At 49.0% G+C, this 16,371-nt stretch overlaps 1 protein-coding gene across 1 annotated transcript; it reads left to right on the plus strand.

Moving 5' to 3' along the window:
• The first annotated feature begins 2,838 nt into the window (after window positions 1-2,838).
• LOC114588662 (uncharacterized) lies at window positions 2,839-16,371 on the plus strand. Its single transcript, XM_077921860.1, has 4 exons — window positions 2,839-2,944; window positions 6,275-6,468; window positions 8,141-8,851; window positions 11,798-16,371. The coding sequence occupies exons 1-4, from the start codon at window positions 2,839-2,841 to the stop codon at window positions 15,416-15,418; spliced, it is 4,632 nt and encodes a 1,543-aa protein (XP_077777986.1). The 3' UTR covers window positions 15,419-16,371.

A 16,371-nucleotide genomic window follows, 5' to 3' on the forward strand; every position in this document is an offset into this window, starting at 1 on the left:
AAAGCACCTCAAAGTGCAAGTAGATAAATAGGTACCGCTCCGGCGGGAAGGTAAACAGCATTTCCGTGCGCTGCTCTGGTTCGCCAGAAGCGGCTTAGTCCTGCTGGCCACATGACCTGGAAGCTGTACGCCGGCTCCCTCGGCCAGTAAAGCGAGATGAGCGCCGCAACCCCAGAGTTGGTCACGACTGGACCTAATGGTCAGGGGTCCCTTTACCTTTAAGCAATAAATTGGCGGCCTGATCCAACAGCCAGTCTGATGTTCACATTTTTATTTGCATGCACTTAAAATGAACAGCAAATCCGCAGTTGGCCCCTTAATCTCTCCCTGGAATGCTTCCCTAACTTGTTTAACCCAGCCAGGATGTTACAGAGTTAATACAAATTCGGAATTCCCTGGACATGTGAAGAACGAATAGTGAATCCTGTCCTCCAGGAAGAACGTCAGCACGTCAAAGTGCAAGTAGATAAATAGGTACCACTCCGGCGGGAAGGTAAACGGTGTTTCCGTGCACTGCTCTGGTTCGCCAGAAGCGGCTTAGTCCTGCTGGCCACATGACCCGGAAGCTGCACGCCGACTCCCTCGGTCAATAAAGCGAGATGAGCGCCGCAACCCCAGAGTCAGCCACGACTGGACCTAACGGTCAGGGGTCCCTTTAGCTTTTAAAAGGGACAGCAGGAAAAAATCTTAACTAAGAGATTCAAACGAATCTGCAAACTCGCTTCCAGCTATATTGAGGAGAATCTGCTCTGCTACAACACTCACTAGCAGATAATACTTATTCAATATATCCTTTCCTATGATCCTTAACATTCCCACGGGATCTAACAAGTGTGGAAAGCCTCCTGGCTACCAAATTCCTTGCCTTTCCTTGCTTTTCAAATGCCTTTCGACATTAACAGGGGTGGTGCTTACACCATACATTTTATTTTATTTTTTTTAATGAAAAAATTCTTTATTGGAATTCATTAATGTCATTATAGATTTAAATTCACACATACACATAATATATATTCTTAAATTAATTTAACTTAGAATGTTAATTTGACCTTCTAATTCCACTTAGATAGCAGCTAAGCTAAAATCACATAATGGTACATAAAACTAAACAACAACAAACTGAAGTAAAATAAATATAGACTTCCCATCGTTTCCCGATATAGCTGACATCTGTGGTTTTGAATGTACTTATTACCTTACATTCAATATACTTTCTAATACTTCCTTACAACCTAGCGTACCGGTTTTCCTCTCTTTCTTAATATTTTATGTACACAGGGTCATTCAAACACGACCATAGATAATATGTCGCTGTTATATTTTTTTTGTAAGTATCTCTTAAACATTTCCCATTTTTGAGAAAGTAATGGTTTGGTGTTACCTCTTGACCTATTTAAAGCACACAGCTTTCACCCCAGAAAGTCTGGGGGTGATCCAGCCTAAACTAAACTAAACTAAAACCTAAACCTAAACCTAAACCTAAACCTAAACTTAAACTTAAACTTAAACTTAAACTTAAACTTAAACTTAAACTTAAACCTAAACTTAAACTTAAACCTAAACTTAAACTTAAACCTAAACCTAAACCTAAACTTAAACCAAAAACAAAACTAAAATAATTGCTCAGTAGTTAAGTCTCACATGTGCTCAGGCAACTAAACCCTAGATTCTTCTCTCCCCCAGTTCTTTCACCTTCCAGAAGTAGAAGCAGAGATGAGGAACTGGAAGAGTTTGTCGAGGGGGTGGACGAAGGATGGAATACCGACGAACCATCTCCGGAAGTGTCTTTCATCATCCCAGAAGTAGTAACGGACCTCATTTCGGAGACAGATCTGACAGAGCGCGTACATCCGCCTAACCCTCCTCCTTCGCTGGAGGGGGTGTTCAGAAACAACCTGTTGGAAGAACCCAATTTCGCAATAGAGTCGGTGCGTTGACCCCAAAGGCCACTTGCGCCAAGGAGCCAAATCCTGCGGTGCCTTTTTTCCCCCGGGTAGGGGACGCGGGTGGTGCTGTGGGTTAAACCACAGAGCCTAGGGCTTGCCGATCAGAAGGTGGGCGGTTCGAATCCCCGCGACAGGGTGAGCTCCCGTTGCTCGGTCCCTGCTCCTGCCAACCTAGCAGTTCAAAAGAACACCAGTGCAAGTAGATAAATAGGTACCACTCCGGCGGGAAGGTAAAGGGCATTTCTGTGCACTGCTCTGGTTCGCCAGAAGCGGCTTAGTCATGCTGGCCACACGACACGGAAAAACTATCTGTGGACGAACGTCGGCTCCCTCGGCCAGTAAAGCGAGATGAGCGCTGCAACCCCCGAGTCATCCGCGACTAGACCTAACGGTCAGGGGTATCTTTACCTTTACCTTAAACCGCTTTGAGGTTTTTCTTAAAAATATAAAGCGGTATAGAAATGAAATAAATAATAATAATACACTGGTACCTCGGGTTAGAGACACTTCAGGTTACAGACTCCGCTAACCCAGAAATAGTACCTCAGGTTAAGAACTTTGCTTCAGGATGAGAACAGAAATCGTGCTCCGGCGGCATGGCGGCAGCGGGAGGCCCCATTAGCTAAAGCGGTGCTTCAGGTTAAGAACAGTTTCAGGTTAAGAATGGACCTCCAGAACGAATTAAGTTCTTAACCCGAGGTACCACTATAATAATAGATAATCAATCCATCGACAGCGCATGAATTCCTCCAGTCTCTCTCACTTTCAGGTCTTGGGAGAAATGAGGGCAAATATCTTGACGGCGGCAGAGGAGGAAGCGAGGGCCCTGGCTAACGAATTAAGGGACGACGAGGACGAAGACGACAACAGAGAATGTGAACCACACAACGTCATGACCTGCAGGGTATGCCAGCTGTTTGTGCGAACCGTTGACAGGCTGCTGGACAGGTCGGAGGAGCTGATGGATCATTACTTACCTCTTACCGAAGAGGAGATCGGTAAGCATGTGAGCGTCACACCAGGAGAGAAGGCAGCTGAATCATAGAACCACATACCGTATTTTTCGCTCTATAAGACGCACCAGACCACAAGACGCACCTAGTTTCTGGAGGAGGAAAACAAGAAAAAAAAATATTCAGAATCTCAGAAGCCAGAACAGCAAGAGGGATCTCTGTGCAGCGAAAGCAGCAATCCCTCTTGCTGTTCCGGCTTCTGGGATAGCTGCACAGCCTGCATTCGCTCCATAAGACGCACACACATTTCCCCCTTCCTTTTTAGGAGGGGAAAAGTGAGTCTTATAGAGCAAAAAATACGGTACGTGGTTGGAAGGGACCCCGGCAAGGCAGTAATCACAGCTAAAGAATCCCTGGACAGACAGCTGTTCGACCACCAGTTCCCGAGGGACATAGCTCACTCGATTGGAGCATGGTGCCAAATACTAATACGACTAATAATTTATTATTTATGCCCTGCCCATCTGGCTGGGTTTCCCCAGCTACTCTGGGCAACTTCCAGCAAAATGCTGTATTAAAACACTTTCCAAAATAATCTTTTTATTGTTTTATTATGTCCATCCGGCTTTGGAGTTTTGGAGGCTGAGGTTTCCTCTTTTAATAAAAGGAAAGGGACACGTCTTTTGTCGCTTGCCAGGAAATGCAACCGACCTACCTTTAAATCCGCATTGGGGAAACCCAAGGACTGGAGGGGAAGTTATTGAGTCGCTGTGCTGAGTGCAGACGTTGGTAGTCCAAAATATGTGGCAGGCGAAGGAGGCAAACTATTTGGAACAAAGTACAGTCATCCCTCGGGAAGTGGGTGGCGCTGTGAGTTAAACCACAGAGCCTAGGGCTTGCCGATCAGAAGGTTGGTGGTTCGAATCCCCGCGCCGGGGTGAGCTCCCGTTGCTCAGTCCCTGCTCCTGCCAACCTAGCAGTTCGAAAGCACGTCAAAGTGCAAGCAGATAAATAGGCACCGCTCCGTCGGGAAGGTAAATGGCATTTCCGTGCGCTGCTCTGGTTCGCCAGAAGCGGCTTAGTCCTGCTGGCCACATGACCCGGAAGCTGTACGCCGGCTCCCTCGGCCAGTAAAGCGAGATGAGCGCCGCAACCCCAGAGTCGGCCACGACTGGACCTAATGGTCCGGGGTCCCTTTACCTTTTTACAGTCATACCTCGGGTTACAGCTGCTTCAGGTTGCGTCTATTCAGGTTGCGGACCGCCAAAACCCAGAAGTACCGGAACGGCGCATGTGCAGAAGTGCTAAATCACACTTTGCGCATAAGCGCAGAATCGCAACCCTCGTGTGCAAAGACATGCCGCTGCGCGTTGCAAATGTGCATCCCACATGGATCACATTCGCAACCCGAGCGTCCCTGTATCCCTCTCCCTGTCGATACGCAAAGGACCAGGCCTGGTCTGCAAAAGAACCACCCTCTGCTGTTTTACCAAGGTTTAATCCCCATATTTCAACACTGCCCAGAAACTTCAGCTGGCTCAAAAAGCTGCAGCCAAATTGCTGGCCTGGACGAGGACTTCCTTGCTACAATAAAGGTAAAGGGACCCCTGACCATTAGGTCCAGTCGTGACCGACTCTGGGGTTGCGGTGCTCATCTCGCTTTACTGGCCGAGGGAGCCGGCGTACAGCTTCCGGGTCATGTGGCCAGCAGGACTAAGCCGCTTCTGGCGAACCAGAGCAGCGCATGGAAACGCCGTTTACCTTCCCGCCAGAGCGGTACCTATTTATCTACTTGCACTTTGACGCGCTTTCGAACTGCTAGGTGGGCAGGAGCAGGGACCGAGCAAAGGGAGCTCACCCCGTCGCGGGGATTCAAACCGCCGACCCTCAGATTGGCAAGTCCTAGACTCTGTGGTTTAACCCACAGCGCCACCCGCGTCCCCCTTGCTACAATACAGCCCTCCTTTTTGCAGGCACAGTGCAAAGTGCCGGCCCACGACAAATAAAAGCCCTACATGGCTTAGGTCCAAGCTGCCTGAAAGATTGTATTCCATCATACGACTCTGCCCATCCTCCAAGCCCTTTTCTCAGTCTGGCCACACTCACAGCCATGTTTGTTGGGGATGCGGGAGAGGGCCTTTTCGGTGGTGGCTCCTGCCAGACTTTGCAATTCCCTCCCTAGAGAAACCAGACTGGCTCGCTGCCTTGTTGCCAGCAGGTAAAGAGACCTTCTCATTCCAACAGGCTTTTGGGGACTGATTGCTTTTAACAAAAGGGCTCGTGCACTGCTCTTTTTATTGTACTTATTTGTATGGTTTTAATCAGGGGAAATGTGGGATACAGTGGTGCCTCGCAAGACGAAATTAATTCGTTCCGCGAGTTTCTTTGTCTTGCGATTTTTTCGTCTTGTGAGGCACGGTATCGGAAAAGTTTTGGGAAAAGCTTCAAAAATCACCAAAGTCTTCAAAAACCTCAAAAAAGGCTACCACACTGCGTGCTATGAGTTGCTCCTCGACGTCAAGTCGCAACTGTATTAACGGTATTAAGAAAAAGGAAACAAACTCGCAAGACGTTTCCGTCTTGCGAAGCAAGCCCATAGGGAAAATCGTCTTGCGAAGCAACTCAAAAAACCAAAAACCCTTTCGTCTTGCGAGTTTTCCGTCTTGCGAGGTACCACTGTAGAAATAAATATATATTGATGACGTCGTCTTCCAGATATTTAGAACAATTCCCATCATCTGATGGGAGCTTTCATCCAAAACATCAGATTAATCTCTTACACCCGACAGGGGTCAGCAAACGATTTCAGCAGAGGGCCAGTCCACTGTCCCTCAGACCTTGTGGGGGGGCGGACTATTTGGGGGGGGGGGTGAACGAATTCCTACGCACCACAAATAACCCAGAGATGCATTTTAAATCAAAGGAGACATTCTACTCATGTAAAAACACGCTGATTCCCGGACCGTCTGCAGGCCGGGTTTAAATTGGGCGATTGGGCCGGATCCGGTCCCTGGGCCTTAGTTTGCCTACCCATGCTTTAAGGCAGCGGTTCTCAAGCTGTGGGTCCCCAGATGTTGATGGACTACAACTCCCATCATCCCTGAGCTCTGGCCTTGCTAGCTAGGGGTGATGGGAGTTGTAGTTCATCAACATCTGGGGACCCACAGGTTGAGAAAGGCTGCTTTAAGGAGTCTTTGCCTAACTTACCCCTTCTGTCCAGAAACTTGGACCCTTCCAAGGAAGGCAGGACACGAATAAATTTGTGGGTTTTCTAAAGGAATGTGCAGATTGGTGAGGCGGGTGGTCAGGTGTGCTCTGGTTCCTCAATCTCTCTCTGCTCTCCCCAAACCCCTCACCACTCCCGACTCGGAGCAGGAAATCTGAAGAAAGCTGTCGCGGAGATCGAAGATACGTCCATAGACCACCGGATGCAAGCCTGTCTTGTGAGGATCAACGATCTGTCCAGCAAACTCCGTCAAAGGGCCTATATGATGGCATTGAGCAAGCTGCGCTTCACGAGACGCAGTACCCAAGCGAGCATCAATCAGCTCCACGAGACTCTGGAAGTGGTATGCCCAACTCTTATCTCCCCCCATCCCAATTTAACAATCCATCTCTCCCTGCAACATCAATGTGCCTTTGGAATTCTTGTCCATTGAAGAGGTGTGTGTGGAATGCCTTGTTCAGAGGGACCCGGGTGGCGCTGTGGTCTAAACCACTGAGCCTCTTGGGCTTGCCGGTTGGTGGTTCGAATCCCCGCGACGGGGTGAGCTCCCGTTGCTTGGTCCCTGCTCCTGCCAACCTAGCAGTTCAAAAGCACACCAGTGCAAGTAGATAAATAGGCATCACTGTGGTGGGAAGGTAAACAGTGTTTCCGTGTGCTCTGGTTTCCATCACGGTGTCCCGTTGCGCCAGAAGTGGTTTAGTCCTGCTGTGCATTTTACCCAGGAAGCTGTCTGTGGACAAACGCCAGTTCCCTTGGCCTGCTCTGGTTTGCCAGAAGTGGCTTAGTCCTGCTGGCCACATGACCCGGAAGCTGTACACCAGCTCCTTTGGCCAATAAAGCGAGATGAGCGCCGCAACCCCAGAGTCGGTCACGACTGGACCTAATGGTCAGGGGTCCCTTTACCTTACCAAACCCCATTTGAGCTTTGTTCATGGGCTCCCTATAAACCATCTAACCAGGGAGGGTTTACAAAGAAATGTAGTGGTGGCTGGTCCATTAGGCAGCACTGCTCTACCAACCTCAGCCTGCCTCCACCAGCCAGTCTTCTTACTTAAAATCAGCCCAGGGGGTGGGACTGATTGTCAAGCTTCTTTGTCCTTGGTCCGAGATTTGCCCTCATTGAACTTGGCAAGGAGGAGGAAGGTGGCAAAACAAGGGTTGGTTGGCACCAAACATCATGGCCTCTGGTTCCACCTCCTTCTGGGTTTCCTGCCCAACCAGACCCAATGGCCACAAGCCACCACGGCTGAAATTGTGTACAGTGGTGCCCCGCAAGACGAACGCCTCGCAAGACGGAAAACCTGCTAGACGAAAGGGTTTTCCGTTTTGGAGGCGCTTCGCAAAACGAATTTCCCTATGGGCTTCCTTCGCAAGACGAAAGCCCATAGGGAAATCTCCGGGACAGCGGGGAAGCACAGCGCGTCTTCCCCACTGTCCTCGGACCTCCTCCGAAGCCTGGGGGGGGGGCGGAGAGACCTTCTCCCCGCGCCAGCCTTCGGATGGCTGTCCTGAAGACTTGGGGTGGGAGAAGGGTTTTCCTTCCCACCGCCAACATTCAGAATGCTGTTCTGAATGTTGGCGGTGGGGAGGAAAAACCCTCCTCCCACCGCAAGCCCCGGGAACAGAGAAGCGCTGCGCGCCTTCCTCTCTGTTCCCGTACCTGTCCTGAAGGCTTGCAGTGGGGAGAAAAGCCCTTCTCCGCACCGCCAGCCTGGCAAGCGGTTTCCATAGGAACGCATTAATTGATTTTCAATGCATTCCTATGGGAAACCGTGCTTCGCAAGACGAAAAACTCGCAAGAAGAAAAAACTTGCGGAACGAATTAATTTCGTCTTGCGAGGCACCACTGTAACAGCAACAACACCTAACATTTCTCACTCGCACAGGGCTCGGCCAGGTCAGAAGAAACAGGCCCAAGTATTTGGTACCCTGGAGAGCTCCTGCAGGGCACAGGTGTGTCCAACTAATTCATTGTGTTATCCTCTTCTTTTTACCCATCCCATGGCCATTTCCAGATTGATCAGGTGCAGCACAGAGCAGAACTGGAGATTGGTCCATCCAACGAACGGATGAGCATGCTCTGCGTGGAGTGGAGCGCGAGCCCGCAGCAGGATTCGGCCCGGAGGAATGAAGATTTCAGCACCCTGGACATTGGGGTGCCCCGTGCTCAGAGCACCATGGTCGGTAGAGAAGGACCCGGGGCGCCTCGCAAGCACAGCACCACGATCGAGCGCGAGGAAATCGGGCTGCCTGCTGCTCAGAGCACCATGATCGGGTGTGAGGAAATCGGGCTGCCTGCTGCTCAGAGCACCATGATCGAGTGCGAGGCAATCGGGATGCCTCGTGCGCAGAGCACCATCGTTGAGTGCGAGGAAATCACCTGCTCGAAGGTCGAGATGACGCCCACAGAGGTCGAGATGTTGCCCATACCAATCAGCCCCCCAGAAATAGTTGAGGTGCCACAACCAGCAATAATTATCCCGGTGAGCGTTGAGGTGCCGCCCCCGCCAATCCTCATCCCGGTGAAAGTTGAGATGGCACCCGCACCGATAATCATCCCAGTGAAAGTTGAGATGCCGCCTGCACCCACCTGTCCCCGCAAGAAGGACCCCACCTACAGAGATGTGTCTAACATCACATTAACGGCGCCAGGTTGCGATGAGGAGGACGAGATCACCCTACGGATGCGCGACGAGGAAGATGAGAATGACAGCCCTACCTCTGAGGTACCCTTTTCTTCAAGTTCTGAGCCACCGTGTTGTTACAAGGGGTTGCAGCTGGAGAACCTTCATTGTCCGTTCCAGCTCTACAATTCCATTATCTGCTGAAGTCCCCCTTACCTAAACCACGCTCCTTGGCACATTGTGTTGTGGAAGCGCATTCGAATCTCCCATGAGCCCAAAGCACCATCCACAGAGCTGTCTCGCTGCATCTCTGGGCAAGTCACTGTTCCCGACTTCCAATCTGGGGGCATTTCTGGAAGCGGCGACTCTTACTGAGATATGCTCACTTCCAAGGATTTTATCTTAAACTTATCAACCTTTTCTAGCATAAGAACAGTGCCCCCAATTTCAATTCTCGGGGGGGAGGGAAACAACCTTAAATTTGAAGTTTGGGGAACACGGGGTGGTCAAATAAAAGCAGCTTCTCTGTGCAGTTCTCGCAATAACCATGGTGGAGCTGAGAAACCGTGATTCACTACGACGCCAACCTGCCTTCTATTCCTTTACGACTGTGTTTTATTACAATGCTTCGTTAATTCTAGCCAGTTTGGGCTGCTCATTTTGCAGATTCAATCCCAATCTCTGCCTCCAGTCCTGCAGGGTTTATAGACCCTTTGGACTGGACCAGAAAATTCAAGGACTATCAGCCTCCTTCTCCAGGTCTCCAGAGGACGGACGAGACCTTAGTGGGCAGGCAGTTTTCTTTTAGTATAAGCCGCTCCAGGGCTGTCCTAGGCCGCTTGCCGCCTGAAGCAAAACAGAAAAGGGCACACATGCAGCTGCTTCTGCCTTCTCCTCCTCTGCCATCCCTCCCAACACAGCCTGAGACTGGAGGCACCCTGAAAAAGTTCTGGTTTGCTGCTTATAGAGGATTGCATAATAGATCTGGAGAGTCCTGGCATGTTGATATGGAGGGTTTTTGGTTTTTTAAAGCACTCATAGTATTTAAGAGGAAGAGGAAGAAGCAGCTCTGAATTTTATGTAGTCGGTACTACAGAATAAGGGACGCGGGTGGCGCTGTGGGTTAAACCACAGAGCCTAGGGCTTGCCGATCAGAAGGTCGGTGGTTCAAATCCCTGTGACGGGGTGAGTTCCCATTGCTCGGTCCCAGCTCCTGCCCACCTAGCAGTTCGAAAGCATGTCAAAGTGCAAGTAGATAAATAGGTACCGCTCCGGCAGGAAGGTAAACGGTGTTTCTGTGCGCTGCTCTGGTTCGCCAGAAGCGGCTTTAGTCCTGCTGGCCACATGACCCGGAAGCTGTACACTGGCTCCCTCGGCCAATAAAGCGAGATGAGCGCCACAACCCCAGTCGGCCATGACTGGACCTAATGGTCAGGGGTCCCTTTACCTTTACTACAGAATAAAGATTTGGGGAGGTATTTGGTATGGGATAGAGTTAATGGGGGGTTAGAGCGGCAAATGTGAGAGATTAGGCAAGGTCACGGTTTGCTTGGGTTAGAGAACCGTGTAACAAAGAGGGAATAATGAGTGGGAAGTACATTAAGCCTGAGGGAAATGGACCTGTTTTGTGAAAAGGGGAATTGGGTAACAAGGTAAAACAGAATTATTTTCCTGGATGTGTAAAACTGGAGTATGGTTAACTAGGATGTTGTGAACGCAAAGACAGGATGGTTTAAGTTGTACTGGAGGAAGCACGATTTAAAATTACGATTCGTGGGGATCGATAAAGTAAGATTTTAATTCTGTTTGATTAATTGGTAAAATAGCTGGGTAAATGTCTAAACAGGAGCTGAACATGTACCATCAATGGAATTAGGAATGGATGGAAACCTATTACAAATTAGGGGGGGGATTATTTTTTTACTGTGAGCAGAAAAGAAGGGAGGGGAAAGGAACATCTTCAAGGGGGGGAGAGTCAAATTCTAAATCTGGGTTAAATTTGAATTAATTTGTTGTTGTTTTTTTAAACTAATAAAAATTGGCATAGTGCACAAAGAGAAAAGTAAAGTTTAGTGCTGGTAGCCATCACCCGCAGGAAATAATGGACCTTCCATGATCAGAGGCAGTCTACCTCCAAATTCCAGTTGGTTGATGGGATTTGTACATGAGGGCTGATGCTTTCAGATTCCGCTGAGGGGCTTCCCAGAGGCATCTCCACTGTGAGAACAGGATGTACACATCTTTCAGGGCCCTCATTTTCAGGCTAAAACAGCAGACGTACAAAGAGATTCTTGAATAATCTCCCTTGGTGGAGACTCTCTCCAAGGTGGCTTAGGGCCCTCGTATCTACGGGACCGCCTCTCCTGGTCTGCCCCGCAGAGGACCTTAAGGTCCATGAATAACCATAGTTTAGTGGTCCCAGGCCCTAAGGAAGTCAGACTATCCTCCACCAGGGCCTTTTCAGTGATGGCTCCGACCTGGTGGAATGCTCTGTCCCATGAGACCAGGGCCCTGCAGGATTTAACCTCCTTCCGTCGGGCCTGTAAGACAGAGCTATTCCGCCTGGCCTTTATTTAACTTGAATTCAGCCTAATCTTTTATTTCCCTTCCCTTCTCTTCCCTCCCCCTCCCTTTTTATGAAGATCACCCGCTCTGAGACCTCCCCTGGCCTCTTCACTGGCCCAAATAGGTCTAATTCAGCCAGCTAGCCCTAGGAATTATCTAATTGATTTTTGATTTTTATTGTTATTTGTGTTTTTATACCGTATTTTATGCTGCTTTTATAATTAAGTGTTTTAAATTTGTTGTTAGCCACCCTGAGCCCGGTTTTTGAACTGGGAAGGGTGGGGTATAAATAAAAAATTATTATTATTATTTATTATAAGGTGCTTCCATGAGCATCTGTCGCACCTTGTTAAGCTGGTGCTTCGAGCTCAGGGTGAAATGAGGGGGGATACCTTAGGGTTGGATGGAATTCTATTTGGTTTTGCAGAGGCTTCAGGTCCTTGTAGACAGGGGACTATAAATCTGTCCTTTCTATTCTGACAGATAGAAGCCAAGACATTGGCAAAGTCCCGAAGCGTGACCCAGAACCTCCAAGGCACGTACGAGAACCTGGTGGCCAGCCTGAAAGACATCCCGGAAGAGCTCCGGAACAAGCTGTCCCAAACCAGCCGGCACATAAGGGAGCTCCACTCCGATTTCGTCTCAGCCCACAATTTTGGAGATTTGGCTGACAACGTCTTGAACAAGAGCTTTGCGATCATGGCTGAAGCCCAGGGCTCCATGGATGAACTGATGGAGTATGCTTTGCAAAGTCCCGAATCTCTCTTGCGGTTGAAGGACTACCTGCCAAACCCAGACCTGAAGGAGGAAGAGGTGGTGATGGATGCTCCCCTTTTCATGGAGAAAGAAGAGGCAGAGGTCCAATCTTCTCACAGTCAGGAGGTGGAGCGGAACTCGTTGAAAAGCCAAGTGTCATACCAGCAAAAAGGTGGTGATGAAGAAAGTTCTTCAAATAAGGAAGAGGATGTCCAATCTTCTCACAGTCAGGAGGTGGAGCGGAACTCGTTGAAAAGCCAAGTGTCATACCAGCAAAAAGGTAGTGATGAAGAAAGTTCTTCAAATAAGGAAGAGGATGTCCAATCTTCTCACAGTCAGAAGCTGGAGCGGAACTCGTTGAAAAGCCAAGTGTCATACCAGCAAAAAGGAGGTGATGAAGAAAGTTCTTCAAATAAGGAAGAGGATGTCCAATCTTCTCACAGTCAGAAGCTGGAGCGGAACTCGTTGAAAAGCCAAGTGTCATACCAGCAAAAAGGTAGTGATGAAGAAAGTTCTTCAAATAAGGAAGAGGATGTCCAATCTTCTCACAGTCAGAAGCTGGAGCGGAACTCGTTGAAAAGCCAAGTGTCATACCAGCAAAAAGGTAGTGATGAAGAAACTTCTTCAAATAAGGAAGAGGATGTCCAATCTTCTCACAGTCAGAAGCTGGAGCAGAACTCGTTGAAAAGCCAAGTGTCATACCAGCAAAAAGGTAGTGATGAAGAAACTTCTTCAAATAAGGAAGAGGATGTCCAATCTTCTCACAGTCAGAAGCTGGAGCGGAACTCGTTGAAAAGCCAAGTGTCATACCAGCAAAAAGGTAGTGATGAAGAAACTTCTTCAAATAAGGAAGAGGAGGTAAAATCTTCTCACAATCAGGAGTTGGAGGATCGGAACTCGTTGAAAAGCCAAAAGTCATACCAGCAAAAAGGAGGTGATGAAGAAACTTCTTCAAATAAGGAAGATGAGGTTCCACCTTCTGGCAAGCAGAAGACAGAGAAGCAGAACTCACTGAAACTCCAACAGGTCTACGAGCCAAAAGGTGGGGACAAGGAAACTTCTACAAATAAGGAAAAGGAGGTTCAACCTTCTCAGAAGCGGGAGATGGAGGGACGGAACATCCTCAAAATACAGCAGGCTTACGACCCAAAAGATTGTGATGAGGAAGCTTCTACAAATAAGGAAGAGGAGCTTCAACCTTCTCAGAAGTGGGAGATGGAGGGACGGAACATCCTCAAAATCCAGCAGGCGTACGACCCCAAAGGTTGTGAAGAGGAAGAACCTTCCAGCAAGGAGGAAGTGGTCCAACGTTCTAGCAAACCGGTGGAGGACATCCTGAAAATCCAGGCGACCTACGACCCCAAAGGTTGTGACGATGAATCCTATACGGTCAAGGACGATGACGAAACTCCTTCTAGAAAAGAAGAGACCCCACCTCCTGGCAAAAAGGAGGCAAAGGAGTGGAATATACTGAAAATCTTGCAAGCTTACACACCAAAATTTGCTGATGATAGATGGGAAGAGATGGAGGAGGAGGCCGCACCTACTAGCCAAGAGGAGGACAAAGAGAGGAATATACTGAAAATTCAACAGGCCTATGACCCAAAAGGTTGTGATGAGGAAGCTTCTATGAATAAGGAAGAGGAGGTTCAACCATCTGACAAGTGGGAGATGGAGGGGTGGAGCATTCTCAAACTCCAGCAGACTTACGACCCCAAAGGCTGCGATGAAGAAACACCTTCCAGAAAGGGGGAGGAGGAAGTGGTCCAACTTTCTGGCCAAGTAGTGGAGGACATCCTAAAAATCCAGGAGACCTACGACCCCAAAGGCTGCGATGATGAATCCTATACGGGCAAGGAGGAGAAGGTGTTCCGGACTTCTGGAACACAGGAAGTGGAGAATGATGAAGCTCCTTCTAGGAGAGAGGAGATTCCACCCGCTGGCAAAGAGGAAGCAAAAGAATGGAAGATACTGAAAATCCTGCAAGCTTACACACCAAAATTTGCTGATGATAGATGGGAAGAGATGGAGGATGACGTTGCACCTACTAGCCAAGAGGAGGACGGAGAGCGGAATATACTGAAAATTCAACAGGCCTATGACCCAATAGGTTGCTTCGAGGAAGCTTCTATGAATAAGGAAGAGGAGGTTCAACCATCTGACAAGTGGGAGATGGAGGGGTGGAGCATTCTCAAACTCCAGCAGACTTACGACCCCAAAGGCTGCGATGAAGAAACACCTTCCAGTAAGGGAGAGGAGGAAGTGGTCCAACATTCTGGCAAAGTGGTGGAGGACACCCTGAAAATCCAGGAGACCTACGACCCCAAAGGTTGCGATGATGAATCCTATACAGGTAAGGAGGAGAAGGTGTTCCGGACTTCTGGAACACAGGAGAACGACAAAACTCCTTCTAGGACAGAGATCCCACCTTCGGGGAAAGAGCAGGCCAAGGACTGGGCTATATTTCAAGTCCTGAAAGTTAATATGCCTAAATTTTCCGATGATGAATCACCTTCCAGCAGGAAGGAGATGGAAGTCCCACCTCCCAGACAAGAGGAGCACAAAGAGCGGAATATACTGAAAATTCAACAAGCCTATGACCCAAAAGCTTGTGACGAGGGAGCTTCTACGAATAAGGAAGAGGTTCAACCTTCTGGCAAACAAGAGATGGACAGACGGAACATCCTCAAAATCCAGCAGGCTTACGACCCAAAAAGTTGTGAAGAGGAAGCACCATCCAGGAAGGAGGAGGTGGTCCAATCTTCTGGCAAGCCGGTGGAGGACATCCTGAAAATCCAGGCGACCTACGACCCCAAAGGCTGCGATGATGAATTCTACACGGGCAAAGAGGCAAAGGTGTTCCGAACACCCGACAATGACAAGGTGCAGAACGACAAAACTCATTCTAGAAAAGAGGAGAAGGTCCCGCCTTCTGGCCAAGAGGAGGCAAAGGACTGGAAGATACTGAAAATGCTGCAAGCTTACACACCCAAGTTTCCTGAGGGTGAATCGCCTTCTGGCAGGGAGAAAGCAGAAGTGGTGGTGGCCCCGCCTCCTCAAAGAGAGGTGAGGGAGTGGAACATACTGAAGCTCCAACAGGCCTACGACCCAAAAGGGTGCGACGAAGACTCCTCCATCTTCAAGGAGGAGGCCCAGCCTTCTGGCAAACCAGAAATGGAAGGCTGGAACATCCTCAAAATCCAACAGGCCTATGACCCAAAGGGTTGTGACGACGAAAGCCCCAAGGAGGAGTTCCAACATTTCGGCCAGTGGAACCTACATGGATATAACATACTGAAGATACAGCAAGCCTACGACCCGAAAAGCTGCCCTGACGATGATAAATAAGTCAAGACTCCGAAAGAGAAGAGCTAACACGCTTCTGACCCCAATGAAGCCGGCAAACGGGGGGTGGATTTCACTCGAAAGGCTTGCCTGCGTTTTCCAAGGGACGGGTCTGGGGCTCAGCCACTGAAATAAGAGAGGCAATTTGGAACTTCGTTTTGGCCATAGATGTGTTTTGCTTGGGCAGTCCCTCCCTCCCCTGCTGGGCCTAGGCCACACAGGACAATGGCCATGGCTGGCTGGTTGTGGTTTCTCCTACCTGGTGGCTTGATTGTGAGAGTAATTCCCTAACAATGCTAGAAGGTGCTGATGGGTGGGTTTCAAGTCTCTGGGGAGTAGAGGGCCAGACTGTAGGCTAGGTGGGGTGGAGGAATTCCCTCTCACAAAATGGGATGGAATTCCGTCTCAAAGGTGGGCCATGGGTGGTTCAGCTATGGTTCGTGCCTCGCAGGGGGTTGGACGAGATGACCCTCACGGTCCTTTTCCAACTCTACTATTTGAAGAGGCAGTGATAGCCACTAGCTCTGATATCTTTAAAAGAAGAGACAAAATTTGTGGAGGAAAAGGCTAGTAGAATCATAGAATCATAGAGTTGGAAGAGACCACCAGGGCCATCGAGTCCAACCCCCTGCCAAGCAGGAAACACCATCAGAGCACTCCTGACATATGGTTGTCAAGCCTCTGCTGAAAGACCTCCAAAGAAGGAGACTCCACCACACTCCTTGGCAGCAAATTCCACTGTCCCAACAGCTCTTACTGTCAGGAAGTTCTTCCTAATGTTTAGGTGGAATCTTCTTTCTTGTAGTTTGGATCCATTGCTCCGTGTCCGCTTCTCTGGAGCAGCAGAAAACAACCTTTCTCCCTCCTCTATATGACATCCTTTTATATATTTGAACATGGCTATCATATCACCCCTTAACCTCCTCTTCTCCAGGCTAAACATGCCCAGCTCACTT

This window comes from Podarcis muralis, chromosome 18, assembly GCF_964188315.1.
Source record: "Podarcis muralis chromosome 18, rPodMur119.hap1.1, whole genome shotgun sequence".
In the NCBI taxonomy this organism is placed as follows: domain Eukaryota; kingdom Metazoa; phylum Chordata; class Lepidosauria; order Squamata; family Lacertidae; genus Podarcis; species Podarcis muralis.

What these genes read in the sequence shown, in the direction of transcription:
- LOC114588662 (XM_077921860.1), top strand. Translation starts at nt 2,839, where the DNA reads ATGACCTGCAGGGTATGCCAGCTGTTTGTGCGAACCGTTGACAGGCTG. An exon ending in TCTTACCGAAGAGGAGATCG is followed by an intron (nt 2,945 to 6,274) that starts GTAAGCATGTGA and finishes GACTCGGAGCAG; the next exon opens with GAAATCTGAAGAAAGCTGTC. An exon ending in ATGACAGCCCTACCTCTGAG is followed by an intron (nt 8,852 to 11,797) that starts GTACCCTTTTCT and finishes CTATTCTGACAG; the next exon opens with ATAGAAGCCAAGACATTGGC.